The 20266-nt window shown below is 39.1% G+C and overlaps 1 protein-coding gene across 4 annotated transcripts; it reads left to right on the top strand.

The window, feature by feature from the left end:
• The first annotated feature begins 48 nt into the window (after positions 1-48).
• Positions 49-19872, top strand: LOC105935219 (kelch-like protein 12). Of its 4 annotated transcripts, none has more exons than XM_021323079.2 (12): positions 49-77; positions 5532-5758; positions 7347-7500; positions 7868-8085; positions 10704-10853; positions 10972-11086; positions 11165-11271; positions 11368-11563; positions 11639-11797; positions 16078-16176; positions 16244-16430; positions 18962-19872. In XM_021323079.2, the coding sequence occupies exons 2-12, from the start codon at positions 5576-5578 to the stop codon at positions 19086-19088; spliced, it is 1695 nt and encodes a 564-aa protein (XP_021178754.1). In that variant the 5' UTR covers positions 49-77; positions 5532-5575; the 3' UTR covers positions 19089-19872. The 4 variants fall into 4 exon arrangements, with proteins under 4 accessions (XP_021178754.1, XP_021178753.1, XP_012730969.1 ...); XM_021323078.2 differs by lacking the exon at positions 49-77 and adding an exon at positions 1703-1864; XM_012875515.3 differs by lacking the exon at positions 49-77 and adding an exon at positions 1703-2012.
• The last annotated feature ends 394 nt before the right edge of the window (positions 19873-20266 follow it).

The following is a 20266-nucleotide window of genomic DNA, read 5'->3' as shown; positions in this document are numbered from 1 at the left end:
CACGTTGCTGCCTGCTGGCTGCTAACAAGTTACGTCGGTGCCACCGCCATATTGGGAATGGCAAGTTCGCTTCGGAGGTAGTATAAATATGTTTCAAACCACAGAATCATATATATATATATATATATATATATATATATATATATATATATATATATATATATATATATATATATATATAGGTGTTGCGCCAATGCGATTTTTTGGCCCCGATACAAGACCCGATACCAGGGTGTGCAGTATTGGCCGATACCGATACCACACCGATGCCATCTGTTTGAAATTGATGTGTGTGTGTGTGTATATGAAGAACTGCATACTACTTAGGGTAGTAGAACTTTTTATTGTCTACCTGGAATGGGTGACAATAGTTTAATAAACTTTTGGCTGTCAAAGGACAACATTTGTGAAATTAAAACATGTATAATACTAGTTGGGAGAGAGAAGGCTGCGTTTAAAGTGACATACAAACATCAAAATGGTATCGGTGCCCTATTTGTTGGTACTCGCCAATACCACCATTTTAGTGCTGGATCGGGGCCCCGTCCGATACTGGTATCGGTATCGGTGCAACACTGTGTGTGTGTGTATATATATATATATATATATATATATATATATATATATATATATATATATATATATATATATATATATAAAACATAGTAATGATTCCAGGATTAATGTGTGCTTCTGTGTCTCTGCTCTGTCTTCTCTAACCCCCAGTTGGTCGAGGATTGGTTCTGTTGGAAGTTTCCTCCCTGTTAAATGGGAGTTTTCCTCTCCACTGTCACTTCATGGATGCTCAGTATGAGGGATTGCTTCAAAGCCATCAACAATGTAGACGACTGTCCACTGTGGCTCTACGGTCTTTCATGAGGAGTGAATGCGGTTTGTGAAGACTTGATGCAAACTGCTGGGTTTCCTTAGATAGGAAACATTTTGAGCAATCTGTCTGTATGATTTGATGATATAATTTTACTTTATAATTTTACTTTATAAAGTGCCTTTAGATTACATGTGTTATGAAATGGCGCTATATAAATACAATTTTATTGAATATCTTTTTAGTTAAGCCATTTGGCGTAATCTTAAGAAATGTCAGATGATTGGAGAAAGAGATATAAAGACAAACATGCCTTTATAATAATGTAGAGGTAAAAGTAAAAAAAATAATAATAATAAATATGAAAAATTAAAAGTAAAAAAAAAAACTACTGTATATATAATGGGCTGCCTATCAAGCAGTTCTTGGGAGTGTTGCCTTAAAGTAAGAGGGTCTTTCAGCATTGAGTTTTGCATGGTCTTCCAGCACAATGGGGACCTCTGGACTCCCCAAAACATATATATTATGTAAATTGCCCACTTTAAATTGTCTTAAGTCTGAGGTATTTATTTATTTTCTATTTTTTGGCGTGTGATTGACGAACAGAAAAATAAGGAAAAGACAAGTAAAGGATAAGCTTTTAATTTGTATTTGACATTTTCAGATGCTCTCAGAAATGAAAGGCTATATTATACGTTTATATGTTTCAGCTATTAATTTGGTATTTAATGTGAAACAGACGAGCTTTTTGCGGACAATGCCTCAAGATCACAACAGACCATTAAACATGTGCAGCTCGGCGCTGCTCACAAAATGCCTCCCACAATATGGCGGCGACGCTGACGTTCGTTCCCGACGCTCACGCAGCCTCAATCCCTGTCTGTTTACGTCCCATCTGAGGAGTCGTTGCTGCTGCTGCTGCTTCATCTGGTGGTGGACCTGTGACCTGCTGCTGTTTAGTTGTTGTGTAAAGATATTGTAATATGAGTTTACTCTGAAACTGTAGCGGTTACCGTCCCCGCAGAGGCCGAAGATGGTGTGAGTTGGCTGGCGCCATGACGGATTAGGTTGATGTTAGTTAGGCTAACCGGCAGCATTCAAGTGCTTGAGGACTTTGGTGCTAGGAACGTTAGCTAGCAAAGCAACTCAGCTTAGGCGCTTTGAATCTGCCTTACTGCCCCGACAGGTATTATGCTGATTCTTGCCAAGTTGTTGTGTGTGTGTCGCTTCTCGTGTCGTCTTCCCGGGCCCTGCAGCCCGCTTCCTATGGCTGTGCTTTGAGTTTGTTGTCCTGCGTTGGCGTTAGCCGTCAGCTGTCGTTGGCTGCTGCTGCCTGTTAGCTCATGTGTAGCTATAGTTATTGCCTCCCAGTGGTGGAAAAAGTGTTCAGGTCTTTTAACGGTAAGTTTTATCTCAACAAACCCATATGCAAAAGCTTTTGTAATTTATCTGTAGAGGAATTATGTACAGGAAAAAAAAGTCCATCCTTATGTCTATATATATTCAGATATAAGTAAGTTTGATGCTTTAAATCTTACAACAGAAAATATATTTTGGGTGCTAAAAAAAAAGTCTTATTTCGTATAGAGTAAGTATAATTATCACAATTATGTCCACCCTAAACTGGTATAATTTTGTTTTTATTATAATGTTGATGTATATTTTCAAAGTATTATAAGTGCGCTAAAACGTTCCACAGATAAATCTGATATTATTGAATATTCAGCCATATTCAAGAAATTAGTGCTGGAAAGTTAATTTCTGTAACTTATCACTAAGTGATGCACATTGTATGGATTAATTAAACACAGACTGATGTTTTCAAGCCTTAATTTTTGCTAGTTGTGTTGATTTTTCGTATAGAGTAAGTATAATTATCACAATTATTTCCACCCTAAACTGGTATAAAAATGTTTTATGTTGATGTATATTTTCAAAGTATTATAAGTGCGCTAAAACGTTCCACAGATAAATCTGATATTATCGAATATACAACCATATTCAAGAAATTAGTGCTGAAAAGTTCATTTCTGTAACTCTTATCACTAAGTGATGCACATTGTATGGATTAATTAAACACAGACTGATGTTTTCAAGCCTTCATTTTTGCTAGTTGTGATTTTTCGTATAGAGTAAGCATAATTATCACAATTATTTTCACTCTAAACTGGTATAAACGTTTTTTTTATTATAATGTTGATGTATATTTTCAAAGTATTATAAGTGCGCTAAAACGTTCCACAGATAAATCTGATATTATCCGATATACAGCCATATTTAAGAAATTAGAGTGCTGAAAAGTTAATTTCTGTAACTCTTATCACTAAGTGATGCACATTGTATGGATTAATTAAACACAGACTGATGTTTTCAAGCCTTTTTTTTTTTGCTAGTTGTGTTGATTTTTTTTCTCTCTATCTCGCTTACAGCTAATGAAAACACAACATTTAACTTTATAATATTCCATCTGACCAATAAAAAGAAAAATTATTTTAACTCAGATTATGAGGGCTTAATCAAAAGTTTGTTTTATACCTCCGTAAAGGGTGTTATTTTCAAAATAACACCCTTTACTTTGACAACCAAGCCTCACCAGAATGCATATTCAATGTATGTGCTATCTTACTTTTAATTACTTCTTCCCATGTTGAAAGTACACTGGAAGGACAGAGAAATACCTTCCCTATGATGCTGCCTCATTAATTTATTTTCTCTGGATGTAAAGCTCTGCTTACTTGTAAACTATTTAGACCAGGGGTCACCAACAAGGGGCCCGTGGGCACCAGGTAGCCCCCAAGGACCACATGTGGTGCCCTCAAGCCTGTTAAAAAAAATAGCACAACCCTCCAGTGAACTGCAGTTAAATTTTTATTTTATTCAGTTGCTCTTCCTTTTTAACCATACTTGTATTTACATAGTTTTAAAAATGACAAAAGCACAAAAAAAACGTATATAACATAAAGTTTAGGTGAGCTTGGACTCTTGTTCAGAAGTAAGTACCTGTAGCCCTTCGTATTATAATGAAGTACTTCTAAGTTTCAAAAATGTTGGTCATTCCTGATTTAGGGAATCTCTCCAGATAGTTAGATTATTGTGTTTATTGTTTCAGATGTTAACATCAAACAAAATATAACCAGGGTAATAGTAAATAGTTGTTTTCAAATGATGATTTTATTGATTAAGGAAAATAGCAGTCTAAAACAACCTGGCCTTATATGGAAAAAGTAACAGTCCCCTAAATCTAATAACTCACCTTAGACTGCCATTAGGTGTTTGTGATTTCTAATTATTAATCTTTTACATGGTTCTGAGGGAATGTCCCACTTTCCTTTTATAATTGTTTTAATTCTGCCACATTGGAAGTTTTTTTTTTTCAGCATGTGATTGTGGTGTGGTTGTTTGCGACTACACCACAGCATCATAATCTTATGTTTAGAGTTTGCCTATTTCTTTATTGTGCTTCAGAACTTTACTGTCCTGCTGCGTAATGTTAAGGCCTAAAACCGGACGGGGGAGATTTTCATTGAAGCGTTTCTGCTAGAGAACAGAATTTATGGTTTCGATTACTACAAGTCCTTCAATTCCTGAAGAAGCAAAGCAACCCGGACCGTCACACTAACACCAAGTTTGACTGTTGAATTGATCTTCTTCTGTGGTAGCTTTACACCAAATCCACAGAATAGCTCCCAGGAGTCTTTGGGATCATTACATCTATTTTTAGCAAATGTGACTTTTTGCCCAATATCCTCTACTTAAAGGAAAATCACGCTCACTGGGGTTATTTAGGAATCACAAAGTCTTAAAAATACCTTTGTAACTTTCCAGGACGATAAACGTCAATGACTTTGCTTCTCATCTGTTCTTCTAGATTAGATCTGGCTTTATGTGGTTGCTTTTTGAGAACTTTAAGCCCATTTCTTGTTGATAGACAGGCTCTGTTTAATTGATGTGTGTTGTGGCTACAGATCAGCCGGCAACCAGGGCTTGGTGTGACAGGGAAAATTGAGCCAACAAATGTGGAAATTATATTTTCACAGAGAGCAAGTTTAGCTTCGATAGCCTTTTCCTTTCATAGATAAAGCATTTTCACAAAAGCTGTATTTTATCAGGGATTCTATTTATATTTCCTTACCGGTGTCACACTGCTCTGCTTCAGTTAAACATCCCACGCCCTCCTGCGCCGCCTCGCCATCACTGTTACATGACCAAACAAATACCACATGAGATATTGAGAAGTCTATTAGTCTTTTCATCCTCTGGCCTCTTAGGCCTCCTCCTCCTCAGTGTCGGGGTTAGTTAAGCTGGATCTCTATAGAAAATATGGATGTATATTTAATAGTGTGGGGGGCCAAGTTCTACAAGTGTGCTAATTGGAGTCGGTTAACTTTTAACTAAAGTTGGAGGGCGTTTTATTTTGGCAATTCTCCACAGAAACCTGCCAGAGGTCAGTGACTAACATGCATTTTTCGGAAAGCTTCCAACACACTTAAAATGTTCTGATTACATCTAAGAGGAGACAAAAATCTAACCTAAAATCTAAAACGTTGCTACAACAGTCAGTTAGCTGACTCCCGTTCTAAAACATGTCAATCACAGTAATCAGAATAGTCATTTTAATACATCGTATAGCGTTTTGCAGCCATCTTAAACTAACCACTGAGGTGTCGTCCTGTTTTCTGAGGCTCCTCTGCTCGTCTTTTTTCAGATTCCTGCGGTAGTTTGAGATCCTTGACGGATTGCCGAGGCAGCATGGCTCCCAAAGACATCATGACCAATTCCCATGCCAAATCCATCCTCAATGCAATGAACTCACTGCGCAAGAGCAACACGCTCTGTGACATCACTCTGAGGGTGGACAGCACGGACTTTCCTGCTCACCGGATTGTCTTGGCCGCCTGCAGCGACTATTTCTGTGCCATGTTCACCAGCGAGGTAAAAAATGCTGACGTGTTGCAGACATGATGACGTTCACTTGTCTGATGGACGTACAGCAAGCTATTCAAATTGGGTGAAGGAAATTCTAAATGATGTGCATTAAAAGGACGTGAGAGGGCATTATTATGCACAAGATGCATTGTAAAAATGTTTGTGTACCTTTTGCATGTAAAGAATAGTTGATCGGTCCGACTGTTTTTGCATTTGAATGCAAGCACAGCAACAAGTGAAAATCATGCAGGTCGACAAAAAGAAAATAACTCTCACTAACATGCTTCCTCTTATGCTCCTGACGTTTTACCCGCAAGTTTGAGGGGAACGGTTTGAAAATAGATGCCTGTTTCGCAAAAACACACCCAGAAAAGTGTAGAAAAAGTTTGTGACCCCAGCGGGAAACCTGCAAAGAGTTGGTCAACAATTCTAAGCAGTGTTTGGATGCTTTAATGCCATTTAATATTTTATTCAGTGATGCTGGAGAAAGGTATGAATAATTTATGACATGGGTCTTCAATGTTTTCCAGGCCAAGGACCCCCAAACTGATGGCGAGATGGAGCTGGGACCCCCTAATTATATATATTGTATAAAATTGTGTTATATCAAACTGGTCCTATAGTGCCATGTGTAAATCTACCTTGTTATTGTGCATTCAATACTAAAATACTCAAATAATACACAGGTTCATATATTCATGTTTTTATTTTAAACATGTGCGAGGCACAGTGAGTAGGGTGGCCAGGGTGGTTTATCTGTTTACTACAGTGTGTTGAATTCATGTTAATGTGTATTTAAAGACATTTCAATTAGTGGAAAAAAATTGCGGGGGGGGGGGGGGTATAAAAAAATGTCTAATCAACCAAAATTTTTCGCGACCCCCATGCAGTACCTCCGCGGACCCCCTAGGGGTCGCGGACCCCCTGTTGAAGACCCCTGATTTATGACATTGTATTGTTAAATGTAAACAAAACCAACTGAATATTTTTTGTTATCTTTTTAATAACGCCTCTTATTTCCTTTCAGAATCTAATTTAAAAATTGGCTGGGGTGGGAATAATCTTCAGCTTCGTTGGGCTTAGAAGGGTAATTTAAGGTGAATTTACCAGCTCCATTATTCCACCTACTTTGTGCACTGCAAAAATGGAACTAGAAATAAGTAAAATGTTCTTAAAATTGGTGTGTTTGTCCTTGATTTGAACAGGTAAATAAGATGATTTGCCAATGGAATAAGATTTTTGCACTTAAAATAGGAACAATTCATCTCCATCAGGATGTCTAATTATCTTATTTTAGGGGTAAAAATACTCGTTCCATTGGCAGATAATCTTATTTACCTGCCCAAATCAAGGATAAATACACTAACTTTAAGAACATTTTACTTATTTTTAGATCCCTTTTTGCAGTGTGCAATGTACCAGTACAATGTGCAGCAGAACAAACCTACCCCCCCCCCCTATCCATGTGTGTATGCATGGATTAGAGAAAAGCCCAAATAAATTGAAACCTGTGCGCCAAAATCTTGTATTTACAAGCTGTGGAAGTTGTTTGTTGTGTAAATTCCTAAGGCCGTGTGTCATTGTACGCCTACAGCTTGCAGAAAAGGGGAAATCTTTTGTGGACATTCAGGGCCTCACTGCATCAACTATGGAGATCCTGTTGGACTTTGTGTACACGGAGACGGTGCTCGTCACGGTGGAAAATGTGCAAGAGTTACTCCCCGCAGCATGTCTGCTGCAGCTTAAAGGTATTTCACAGATTTCATCATTTAAAAGCTTTTTATGTAATCGATGCTGTCTTATTAGTTTAGATTGCTATTGACGTGGGTTCTCTTTTAAAGGCACATGTGTGATTTTTAAAGGGCTCCTCAGCCAGATCAGGGACTCATTTTGGCTCTGATTAAATCGTATGACTTCTGTGTTAATGAAACTGTGACTGAATTTGATTCCCAGCAACAGTGATTAAGCTTGGCCTCACTTTTTAAAAATAAGATGACCTCTGCGTTTCCATGTTAGAGATATGTGATGACTCGTATGTCCTGCCTGCCTGGTTTTTGGGGGGGAAATCTGAGTGGCAAATGTTTATACACGAAACACAATTTTGCTTTCCCTCAGGGGTGAAAAGGGCATGCTGCGATTTTCTAGAGGGACAGCTCGATCCGTCCAACTGCCTGGGGATTCGTGACTTTGCCGACACTCACAACTGCCTTGACCTGATGCAGGCCGCCGAGCTCTTTTCCCAGAAGCATTTCTCCGAGGTGGTTCAGCACGAGGAGTTCATGCTCCTGAGCCAGACAGAAGTTGAAAAGCTCATAAAGTGTGACGAAATCCAGGTAGGACAGCTTGACAAGTGGGGGTTTGACCTTAACTTATTTTATAAGGCATAGAAAATAGGTGCCTTTTTAACAGGACGTTCTTTTGTTCTCCTGGACATTTGTGGGCGTAAACACTTTCACCACTGATGTTGGTCAATTGGAAAAGTGTGGAGTTAGCTTGATTTTTAACAGCTTTCTTATTATCTGTCAAGAATGTGAGCATGAAAAGAGAAAAGCAAGTATCGGCGTGCCGTAATCTCACTCATTGTACCCCCCCCCTCCCCAACCAATCCTTGGTTTTGTGGATTGGCCTGACAATGAAATTGCAGAGAAGTGAACCTGATTTAAGTTTGCCTTTTGTGCTCTAAAAAATTCCTGTTTCCCAACCACATGCCTTGTTTAGTGAAAACACAGTTATTATCACACGATGATTTATAGATCATCAGTTGTGTCAAATTGTTGTTCCTGGGATTTTTTTTTGTTGTTTTTAAGAGAAAACTAGACTACACATGTGAAACGCAGTCACGCATAATTTGCCCTCAGTAAAAGCAGCCTCCGTCGTCTTTGAGGATTTGGGGGCATGTTTCACCTTTGGCGGATTACTCTGCTTTGTGTTCACTTTTGTGTTTTGCAAGAAAATTACTGAAGGATCTAAAGACTTGTCTCCATCTGAAGAGAAAATGACGATCTGCGTGAAAGGCAACCGAAAACTAAAAATTTAGCTTGAAATAAAATCTGCTCCATATAAACATTTCAATACTAAAAGTAGAAGAATATTTTCTTAATTTAAATGTTTTCCGATAAAACAACATTGTTACAGGAAACACTTGCATTGCTTTCATCTGATCGCATTGACTTATAAATAAATAAATAAATTGTGTATATCTCAATTTGTATTATTCTGCAGTAAAAAGCAAGATTGCGAGGAAAGTAAATACTTTTGGCAGCATACTGTATATCTGGCAAGTAATAACCTATAAGTTGCCATCTAAATCATTATATCCGAACAATATTGCATCCAGGTAGCTGATTACAATGTTACCACCATTGATATTGTATTAACCATAAATAGAAGAGATATACTTTATTAATCCCAGGCCATGGAAAATTCCTTGTTGCAGCAAAAGACATAAAATTTAATCCACTGTGCAGTAAAATATAAATAACAATATACACAATGAAGTTTACATCTGAATTACTGCTAAAAAGATAAATATATTTTACTTTAATTTTAAGAAAAAGATAAAAAGCCTCAGTTGGGGCAGCTTGGTTCCCATGTGAACCTTTTGCAGATAGACTGAGTACGCTGCTCTATCAATTAATACGGAAGTCCGCTAACTTTAAAAAGCAAACACTTATTGGGTTGTTGCAAAGAAATAATGCCAAGCACACTATTAGGTTTTTATATATGTTCTGTGATTGAGTGTGACACCCCTGGTTTAGATCATAGCTTATAATAATAATAATGTGCCTTTGTCATAGTCCAGACCTAAATCTAATTGAGTAGCAGGACTTGAAAAGTGCTGTTTATAGACGCGCTCCAGCCCTGTAGACTGAGCTATTTAGTAATGAATAGGAAATAGGGCTGCAGCTATCAATTGTTTTAGTAATCCAATAATCTATCGATTATTTCTTTTTAATTAATCTAAAAAGAGATACACTTCATAAATTAACATAACGCAATAAACAAGTGTCTTGAACTAATAAAAAAAGTTTGAATGTACATTTTAAATGCATTGTAAATGGTAGAAACATGTAAAAACTCTATTTACTGCTGACAACATGGTGGTTTAATAAGTGAGGTCTATATCTGTCTGTCTGGTCTAATCTTCCTATCCCTGCTTGGCAAAACAGTAGACAATATAACTAGGACTGCAACTATTTGCTAACTGCTCAATCTGTGTACTTTTTTGATTAATGGATTAATAAACTGTCCGCCTCTCGCCCATTGACAGCTGGAGACCCCAGAAGGGATAGACGTGTCAGAAAATGGATGGATGGATGGATGAATTAATTTTTTTTACAGGGGTTGAACCAGATGAAGCTTAAACTATCCCACTTGAGGGGTTCTGGATAACAATATTTACATACAAATACGGGTTTTCATATTAAATGCAAGATGTATATCAGTTTTTGAACAATACGGGCTTCATTACTGCTCTGAGTGGGTTCTTCTTTCAGCAAATTACATATTTTAGAGTCTGTAGAATCCAGTTAACGACTTGATTACTAAATTAGATGACGATTATTTCAGTAATTGATTAATTGTTTCAGCCGTAGCGGGAATAAGAAAAAAGCTCTTGGAGACATAACTCTGAAGATCCAACACTATAATAACTGTAGATGGTATTGAACAATGCAGGTTGAGGACTAATCCACACCACCCATATAAGAGTTTTATTTTTAAACGTTATAAAAAAAACTCTACATTTTCCTTTCGCTTCGCTGCACTGCTTTAGTGTTGTTCCGTCACATAAAATCCTAATGAAGACGTTGAAGTTTGTGGTTGGAATGTGACCAAATGTCTTATCTAAACATTGTCCACATGTCTCACGTCAAGATATTCTGTTTGTTGAATGCCTCTTTGCTCTGATTGCAAGTTTTACTTTAAAAACTGCTGGTGGTGTTTCGTCCAGGTGGACTCAGAGGAGCCGGTGTTTGAGGCCGTGTTGAACTGGGTCAAGCACAACAGGAAAGAGCGAGAGCCCTACCTCCCAGACATGCTGGAGTTTGTCCGCATGCCGCTCCTCACCCCCCGCTACATTACAGATGTCATTGATGCCGAGGTGAGCCAGGCGACCCGCAAACAGGTTGTTGGGGTAATCAGGCGCCCAGCGTCAGACGAAAGATCTCCTGCTGAAGCGTTTATCGCACCGCAATTAAACAGGTTTTCACATGTTTTAGCCTCTCATTCGGTGTAGCCTGCCTTGTCGAGACCTCGTTGACGAGGCCAAAAAATTCCACTTAAGACCGGAGCTGAGGAGTGAGATGCAGGGTCCTCGCACACAAGCCAGATTAGGTAGGAGCCCTGCTTTCAACTGCAATTTATTTAGGTGCATGAGACGTTAAGGGCTTTAATCACTCTGTTTATCCTCAGGTGCCAAAGAAGTCCTGCTGGTTATTGGCGGCTTCGGCAGCCAGCAGTCGCCAATAGATGTAGTAGAGAAATACGACCCCAAAACCCAGGAATGGAGCTTTCTGCCAGTGAGTGTTGAAATTTTGAATAAACAGCTCATTTTTTATTTTATTTTTTTTACTTCTCACGGGGTTAGCTGACGCCGACTTGTATGTCCACGGCAGAATATCGCCCGTAAAAGGCGCTACGTCGCCACCGTCTCGCTACACGATCGAGTTTACGTGATCGGAGGCTACGACGGCCGGTCAAGGCTCAGCTCGGTGGAGTGTCTGGACTACACGGCGGACGAAGATGGCGTTTGGTACACCGTCGCCACCATGAATGTACGCCGCGGCCTCGCCGGAGCCACCACCCTGGGAGGTCGGTAGTTCAGTCAAGCTTTCTGTGAAGACAGTTCTCTTGGGAATCTGTTTCAGGTAAAAACTCTTTTGACAGATATGATCTACGTCGCCGGTGGCTTCGACGGCAGCCGACGGCACACCAGCATGGAGCGATACGATCCCAACATTGACCAGTGGAGCATGCTGGGAGATATGCAGACAGCTAGAGAGGGCGCTGGTCTGGTGGTGGCCAGTGGGTTGATATACTGCCTAGGTAAGGTGTTCACATGGTGTCTCTTTCATTAGGGAGGGCTCCATTGTTTTTTTATTCCCTGCAGCTGTGAAATGCCCTTAATATTTCAGAGCTTGAACCCTATTTAGAGGAAGTATGTTGTGTTTTATTTTGTTGCCTTTTCTTAAAGCAAAGCATGAAAGAATTGCAGTTCAAACGAACACTACATAAAAGCCGTGTTGCCTAACAAATAATGTGATGTGCTACTTGACAGCCGGGTCAGAACCGGTCCTGCTCTGCACTGAAAATGTCTGAGGATACGTTGGGCTTTTCTTCAGTTATTATTCATTTAATTCAGTTCAGTTAATTTATGCTGCGCTAGTTCACAAAACGACGTCTCAAGGCACTCAGTCCAATCATATTTTCACCCGTTCCAATTAATCCTAGCTACGAAATAACGAAGTCTTGGGTTGGTTTATTATTCAAATTCGGCACGACTCTCAAGATAATCTTAAGAGATATTCCTGCCGTGTGTGGCGTGTTAGGAGTGATGGGGTCCACATGCTCCCCAACATTTCAAATGCTTCCGACGCCACTGGTGTGTAGTTTAATTTTAGTATAAATCAGCTGTTCTGTGAAGGCCTCAAATGTTGTAATTCAATTCAATTCAATTTTATTTATATAGCGCCAATTCATGAAACATGTCATCTCCAGGCACTTTACAAAGTCAAAATCAATCATATTATACAGATTGGGTCAGATTATACAGATTGGTCAAAAATGTCCTATATAAGGAAACCAGTTGATTGCATCAAAGTCCCGACAAACAGCATTCACCCCTGGAGAAACGTAGAGCCACAGGGAGAGTCGTCTGCATTGTCCATGGCTTTGCAGCAATCCCTCATACTGAGCAAGCATGAAGCGACAGTGGAAAGAAAAACCACCCATTAGCGGGAAGGAAAAACCTCCGGCAGAACCGGGCTCAGTATGAATGGTCATCTGCCTCGACCGACTGGGGGTTACAGAAGACAGAGCAGAGACACAACAAGAGAAACAAAAAAGCACAGAAGCACACATTGATCTAGTAATCTGTTCTACATTAGATGGTAATAGTGGGTGAGCCGTCTTCCCTGGATGATGTCACAGATAACAGAACACCAGACCTGAACATTTCCATTTAGAGAACATTAGTGAAAAAAACAACAATGTTTCACCAAGCAGCACATCAGACTGTTCAGAGAAGATATTGTGGAGAAGTTTAAACTGGACTAGGTTATAAGAAGAATTATCCCACACTCTCAGGCAGCACTATTCACTCATCTAACTCGTCATCTATAATGCGAAAGTATGACGCAAACGCAAACCTACCATAGCATGGTTGTCGACCTAAACCTAATCAAAGAACTGCAACAGGATCACCTAAAAAGTGGATCAGACAGCTGCAGCTGATCCAGAACGCTGCTGCCCGCGTCCTCACTAAGACTAAGAAAGTAGAGAACATCACCCCAGTTCTAAAGTCCTTACACTGGCTCCCTGTATCTCAGAGAATAGACTTTAAAATACTTCTGTTAGTCTATAAATCCCTGAATGGCTTGGTACCTAAATACATCACAGACTTGTTATCAGTGTATCAACCCTCCAGACCACTCAGGTCTTCTGGCTCCAGTCTGCTCTGCAGAACCAGAACCAAACACAGAGAAGCAGCATTTAGTTCCTATGCTCCACTTATCTGGAACAAACTTCCAGAAAACTGTAAAAGTGCTGAAAGCCTGAGTTCTTTTAAATGTTTTATTTAGAGTTGCCTCTAAATATTAATGACGAAGTTTGTGGTTCAATTTATCTTATATCTTGACCTGCTGCTTCTGTTTCACTGCAATGTGCTTACCCCTATGATGTTTTCTTTTCTTATGCTCTGTTCATGTCCAGCACTTTGAATTGTGAAATTACTGGAGGTGATAGTAGTTAGCATTAGCAAGACAGACGGCAGCTGCCTGCCACAGCGCTGCTCGATGAAGGGACAGCGAGATTTTAGGCCTCAGGAAAAAACTTCTACTCAACACGGAGCGTATAGCAACCGTTTGGATGAGTGACGTGACGCACGTCTGTGTGCAGAATTCCTGCACACAGGGGACTCTGCATTTCCAAAGAGGTTTTCAGTCGTCGCAGTCCGCTGTATCGCATTTCGACCTGTGGCAGCGTTCGTAATCTGCCCCTGTTGCAAAGCGATAAAAATGGCTGCGACGTGTGTCCTGGCTCTGGAGTTGAGATGAGAAGCGCTGATGTTATTAAAAGTTGCCCTCGACTTACTAAAGTTATAAATGAGCTCGGTCTCTGTGAAGTTGTTAAAGTCGTTGCCTCAACTATCCCGGCTGTATCTCTGCTGCCAAACAGACTTCTGTTTAGCCACAACTTTGGAAAAGTTTACTTTCTCCTTATTTCCCCCTCAGCACCCGCTGACAAGATAAATGGCTTCTGTTGGACACTTTAATCCTTAAAACCTATTTATTTCATGTTTGCTGGACCAAAGCTGGCTGCATGAAGTAAATCATATTTTTCTTTTGCACATGCGGGTCAGTTTGGAACAGTTCATACTGGAGTCAGAATTTTGAAAGTAATGGGAACGACCTCGTAAAAAAAAAAAAAAATCAGATTTCAGAAAAAAAAACAACGAGCTAGAGCAATAAGACCTGCAGTGGAAACGTAGCCTTAGGCGTCATATTAGGAAAAACTTTAGAATTGCCTGAAGTCTAAGAGGGTTTAGAGTTTTACCTCGGTAAAATTTTGTGACAAACGTTGCATTCTAAGTTATTCATGAAGCACCCTAGGCCTTAAGAGGGCTCCTAAAGTGATAAAATGTTATTGAGAAATGTTCAATGAATGTAGTACAGTGGAAGTTTTATATTATTTGCAGAAATTGCTCTCATTGTTAAACGTCTTAGAAAAACATTAGCAGAAAAATATATAAATAAATACACACTCTGGACATGACAAAAGAGATAAAGAAAAAATTGAATTTTTTTGTTTTCTATGATGATGTCAGAAGCCTAAATGGTCATTTGAAGTTTGCTTATGTGAGGCCGCCTCCTCTCTGGATTTTGATCGCTGCACGGAGCGCTTCTCACTTTCCAGGCTGGTGCAGAAAAGCACCGAGGCGAGCCGCGAAAAAGGAGCGTTGTTCTGCAGCATTTCCCTTCAAAGTCTGTGTATTTGCTCCATTATCCAGGGACCAATTTACCTTTCAACACTCCTCGATTGTCGCTGCTCCTCTCGGGTTTTCTCCACCTTTTTTCCTCCATTTCATGTCGGTCGTTTTGCCAGATCGCTTTGTTTGGCAGGTAGTCCCAGTAAAATGCTGACAGGTGAGATCACATTAATATCAAATAGATGGAAGAAAAAACAAAACAGTCACAACTCTTTAAAGACAGCATCACCTCTAGCAACAGAGGACTCTTTCAGAGGACTCAGAATCTATGTGAATACGGATAGTGGTCTTTGTGTAAGGGTGGTAGGAATGAAAATACTGTTGAACTGAAGCCAAAGAAAACTCTATAGTTTCCCATAATCCATGGTACAAAGACAACAAATATGTGGATAAAAGTCAATGAGATCCAAATTAGGATTCTTGACCTACCTGCAAAACACTGTGAGGCGGATAACTAACCCTTTACCACAAGGTGGTGGCAGCATCATGCTGTGAAGATGCTTTTTATCAGCAGGGATGGCAAGATGGATGGAGCTAAATACAAAGCAGATTCTGGAAAAAAACATGTTAGAGGTCACAGAGGCAGAGGCTCACCTTCCAGCTGGAGGATAATCCCAAATGCACAGTAGAGGCCGGCCGATATTTTGTCGATGTCAAAATAATCGGTACCGGCCTTAAAAATTCTGTATCGGTCGATCTCTATTGCACAGCCAGAGCTGCAATAAAAGAGTTTAGAGAGGAAATCATATGCAATACAATTCACACTTTACAGATGTTTCTTTATTTAAAAAGTTAAAACCATTTGTCATTTTCTTTCAACTTCAGTTATGCACCACTATGTGTCGGTATATCGCATAACATTACGGTAAAAATACATTTATTTGTAACGGGGCGAAATGTGAAAAAAGGAATACGTTTGCATCTTAGATACCATGATCTCATCAAAGTTCAATTTATCTTGTACTTTTCAGGTATTTAAACTTTATCAAACCAAATGCATTGTGATATTTGGAGAGAAAAAAATGAAAGCGTTGGGGGCAATACAGCTTGAAAAACGTATTAAACATTATAAATACAACTAGTAAACAGACCAAAACATTTTTCCTCCTTGAACCTACAGGTGGGTATGATGGCCTAAATATCCTAAACTCAGTGGAAAGATATGACCCTCACACAGGTCACTGGACCAGCGTGACGCCCATGGCCACGAAGCGCTCAGGTGAGTTAGGAAACGGATGGGTTAAAGCGTTCATCTTGTTCCAGTCTGACCTCCAAACTGCCTTCAGGGGCTGGTGTGGCGCTACTCAACGACCACATTTATGTAGTCGGAGGGTTCGATGGCGTTTCACACCTCGACTCGGTGGAGGTTTACAACATCAGGACAGACTACTGGACCACTGTGGCCAGCATGACGACTCCACGGTGCTACGTAGGAGCGACCGTCCTCAGAGGACGACTCTACGCCATCGCCGGGTAAGATTGGAGGTCCTTACAACCTGGGAGTTGGAAAATAAACATTAAGTTCTCCATCTTTGTTTAACCCTTTTTGGATTAAAATTGATTTTAGATTTTTTTTAGTAACTTAAGTGTTTTTTTTTTAATATATAGATATATATAAGTGTTGCACCGATAGCGATACCAGTATCGGACGGGGGCCCCGATCCAGCACTAAAATGGTGGTATCAGTATCGTCGAGTACCAACAAATAGAGCACCGATACCATTTTGATGTTTGTATGTCACTTGAACGCAGCCTTCTCTCTCCCGACTAGTATTATACATGTTATATAAGTTCATTAAAGTTGCACTATTTTGGCATTTGAGAGCCAAAACTCAGGGTTTAGAGAGATTATTCAATTATTAATGTAATTTTACTGTCTTAGTAAAATTGCACTACTATTATACATGTTATAATTTCACGAATGTTGCACTATTTTTGGCATTTGAGAGCCAAAAGTTTATTCAAATATTGTCACCCAATCCAGGTAGGCCATAAAAAGTTCTACTACCCTAAGTAGTATGCAGTTCTTCATATATACACACACACACACATTAATTTAAATAAATAAATAAATAAATTTCAATCAGATGGTATCGGCCAATACTGCACAGCCAGGTATCGGTATTGGTGCCAAAAAATGGCATCGGCGCAAGTTTTGTTTCCAAGCAAAACCAAGGTCAGGCTAAACGTGTATATATATATATATATATATATATATATATATATATATATATATATATATATATATATATATATATATATATATATATATATATATATTTTATTAGGGCTGGGCAACGATTAAAATATTTAATCGCGATTAATCGCATAATTTGCCTGATTAATCGCATTGTATTTACAAACTCCAAGAATGAATTCAAAAGTAGTGTAAAGAGTACTTTTATTTTAATGTTCTGCTGCCATATGAACAAAAGTGTTGTAACATTTGTAGCACTTATCAGTAACACATATTTAGTGTAAAGCTCAACTTAGACATGTAAAACAAAAAAATAGCAATAATAATAAATTAAAGCTTATTGCCAATGACAGGGAATTCTCTTTATAGGGAAAAATCTACCAAAAACAGGCAATTTCTGAGGTAACCGCAGGGAGCAGCATTACCATTTTATGTTCAATACCAAAGTTTAACTTGGCAGTGGTTACAACTAATATATATATATATATATATATATATATATATATATATATATATATATATATATATATATATATATATATATATATATATATAAACACATTCAGCCTGACCTTGGTTTTGCTTGGAAACAAAAGACTCACTGGCAGCTCAGACAGCACCAACACTAAAAAGCTTCATCTGCCCATCAGTCAGGCATTAGTTTAGCTTTAGTTGAAACACAAAGTAGAGTCACGCTGGGTGGCGCATGCTGTATTTTCTGCGCCACACACACCTTCACACCTCCTGAAGCTCAGACAAATTCTTCACATCTCATTTGTCAACAGTACTTGAAGAAACACGCCTCTTACAATGCAGAACCTCACAATAGTTTAACTACCGGGCCGAGGGTTTTTCCTCGCTATTTAGTCTTCCTATGTTTATTTAGAGGTCCACACCTGAAGCCTGCAGACCTGCGATTTTCAAAACTTTGTTTTATTGAACAAAGAAGGTTTTCAATGCTCTAAGTTATTATTTATTTGGAGGTCTGTCCCTCTCTTTTTCTTCTGAATTTTAGGTATATGAAAAGATATAAACAAAGTGTGAACCCGGTTACATGTTTGTCGGCTTTCTATCAATCCCTAAAGCTTTATTTTAGTTTCCAGGTTTCCCTTGAAAAATTGATTTTTAACCTCAATGGTGACTTCCTGGTTAAATAAGGGTTAAATAAATGTTAAAAAAGAGCGCTTTACACACTCAGAGTGACCAAAGAAAACGAAGCAATCTGCCGTCACTCCAACATTTCAGTTAATCAAACAAATTTTGTTATCAGACAAAGATAACAGAGTAAATGAAGCTGGTTTTAAGTGATAATTTAACTTAAAATAGGTATCCATACCAATAAAAATATGCAGTAATTGTCCCCTTGTTAGATCATTTTGGGGGGTTTAGTTGCTATAGCCAGACCTGTTACTACCTGACATGTAAAATCAAGAAATCAATAAAAAAAAAAAACATGATGTGAGCTAAAAGTTCTCAAAAAGCAACATTTTATGCCCTGATCTGAAGAGACATTTAATGCATATGTATGTACTGCAGAAATCTTTGCACTACTCAAATCGTGTCACCAACTAAGGTCCAAACTCAATTCCTGTCTCTGAACTTTCCCCTGCACTGCTTACATAGTTTTACATTGTTTTACATTTCAATTGTTTACATAAACCGCTGCTGCATCTTTATCCTGACATTTACTGCAATTTACTGTGATCTTTCAAGCTGTAAGCAAACGAAATTTCGTTCTGTACGCACTCTGTGCATAACAAAATGACAAATAAAGTTGTCTAAGTCTAAGTCTGTCTCGGCCATTTAGATACGATGGAAACTCCCTCCTCAGCAGCATCGAATGCTACGACCCGGTCATCGACTCCTGGGAGGTCGTGACCTCCATGGCGACCCAGCGGTGCGACGCAGGAGTCTGCGTTCTGCGAGAAAAGTGACTCTCGGTCCAGAACAAGGAGGACGGACGCAGCAGGACAGGCAGCTAGACTTTCTTTTCGAAAAATGTCGCCACAAACAGAATCACAAAGGAAGGATGGTATTTTGCCAGAATATGCAAGCAGGTTCTTTGAGCTGGAGGGTTCCTCGCCAGTCGGACTGCGCTACAGAGGTGGCGCCTCGCTGTGGTAGACTTCACTTCCAAGGAGCCCATCACCACTTGCATGACTCTACGCCCGGTGTCTGTTGTCACACGTGAGATTATATTTTCACAACATTTTTAAAGTGCAATATATTTTTTATCCATCAGAAGAGAACGATGGAGCAGATTAAGACTACCTGCTGCTATATGCCTTATGACTTTCACCCGCATCAAACATGTTGCCTCCCATCTGACTGGTGTTATTACATTGTCTTATTATGGAGTGAACTGATTCAGCTCATCAGTGCACAATAATGTTGGATGAAAATCACTTTAACACAGAAGGTTTATTTCTTTTCATTCAAATTATATTTTGAGATGAACATTGTTTCAGAAAATAATTGAACTGTGCTACTTGATTTGTATTTTCCCTCCACGTCATCGAAGCTGACAGATCAAGGTCTTACATTTCAGATGCATGTAATTTGTTCTGTTCTTTTTATTTTATTATTATCATTATTATTATTTTCCCTCCCTGAGAAAAAACAGATTTAGACAAACGTGTCGGGATACAAAGCCTGAGTGTCACTGTTGTCTGGAAAGCTAAATAAAACATCTCCGAAAGTGGAGGCTTGAGAGACAAAGTGTTGCATGGTTACTTCCTGCAGTGAGTCGGTGGCAACCCAGGCGAGAGAAGTCAGCAAAACGAGAGCCGAACTCCGCAGACTTTGATAGTCAGTCAGTTTTACCAAGTAAATCGATCAGTTTTAGCGGTTCAGAACAGCAAAACCAACGTTTCTGTGCCAATTCTCTTCACAATGCTTGTTTTAAATCACACTATTAAGGACCGTTGTTGGTTTTCTGAGGAGTTGTGTTAAAGCTACTGTACCCTGTCGGCGGTGAAACACCTTTAGTTTCCCCAGCTCTTTTCCCCTATGGCGACCCTTTTTCAGTGGTTTTGAATATACGACGCATAAAACAGAAATCTATACTTTAACTGGTTGAATCTGGAAAAGTCAGAGAAATGTTTACAGACAC

This window comes from Fundulus heteroclitus, chromosome 1, assembly GCF_011125445.2.
Source record: "Fundulus heteroclitus isolate FHET01 chromosome 1, MU-UCD_Fhet_4.1, whole genome shotgun sequence".
NCBI lineage: Eukaryota > Metazoa > Chordata > Actinopteri > Cyprinodontiformes > Fundulidae > Fundulus > Fundulus heteroclitus.
This window is presented reverse-complemented; position numbering and strand designations above follow the sequence as displayed.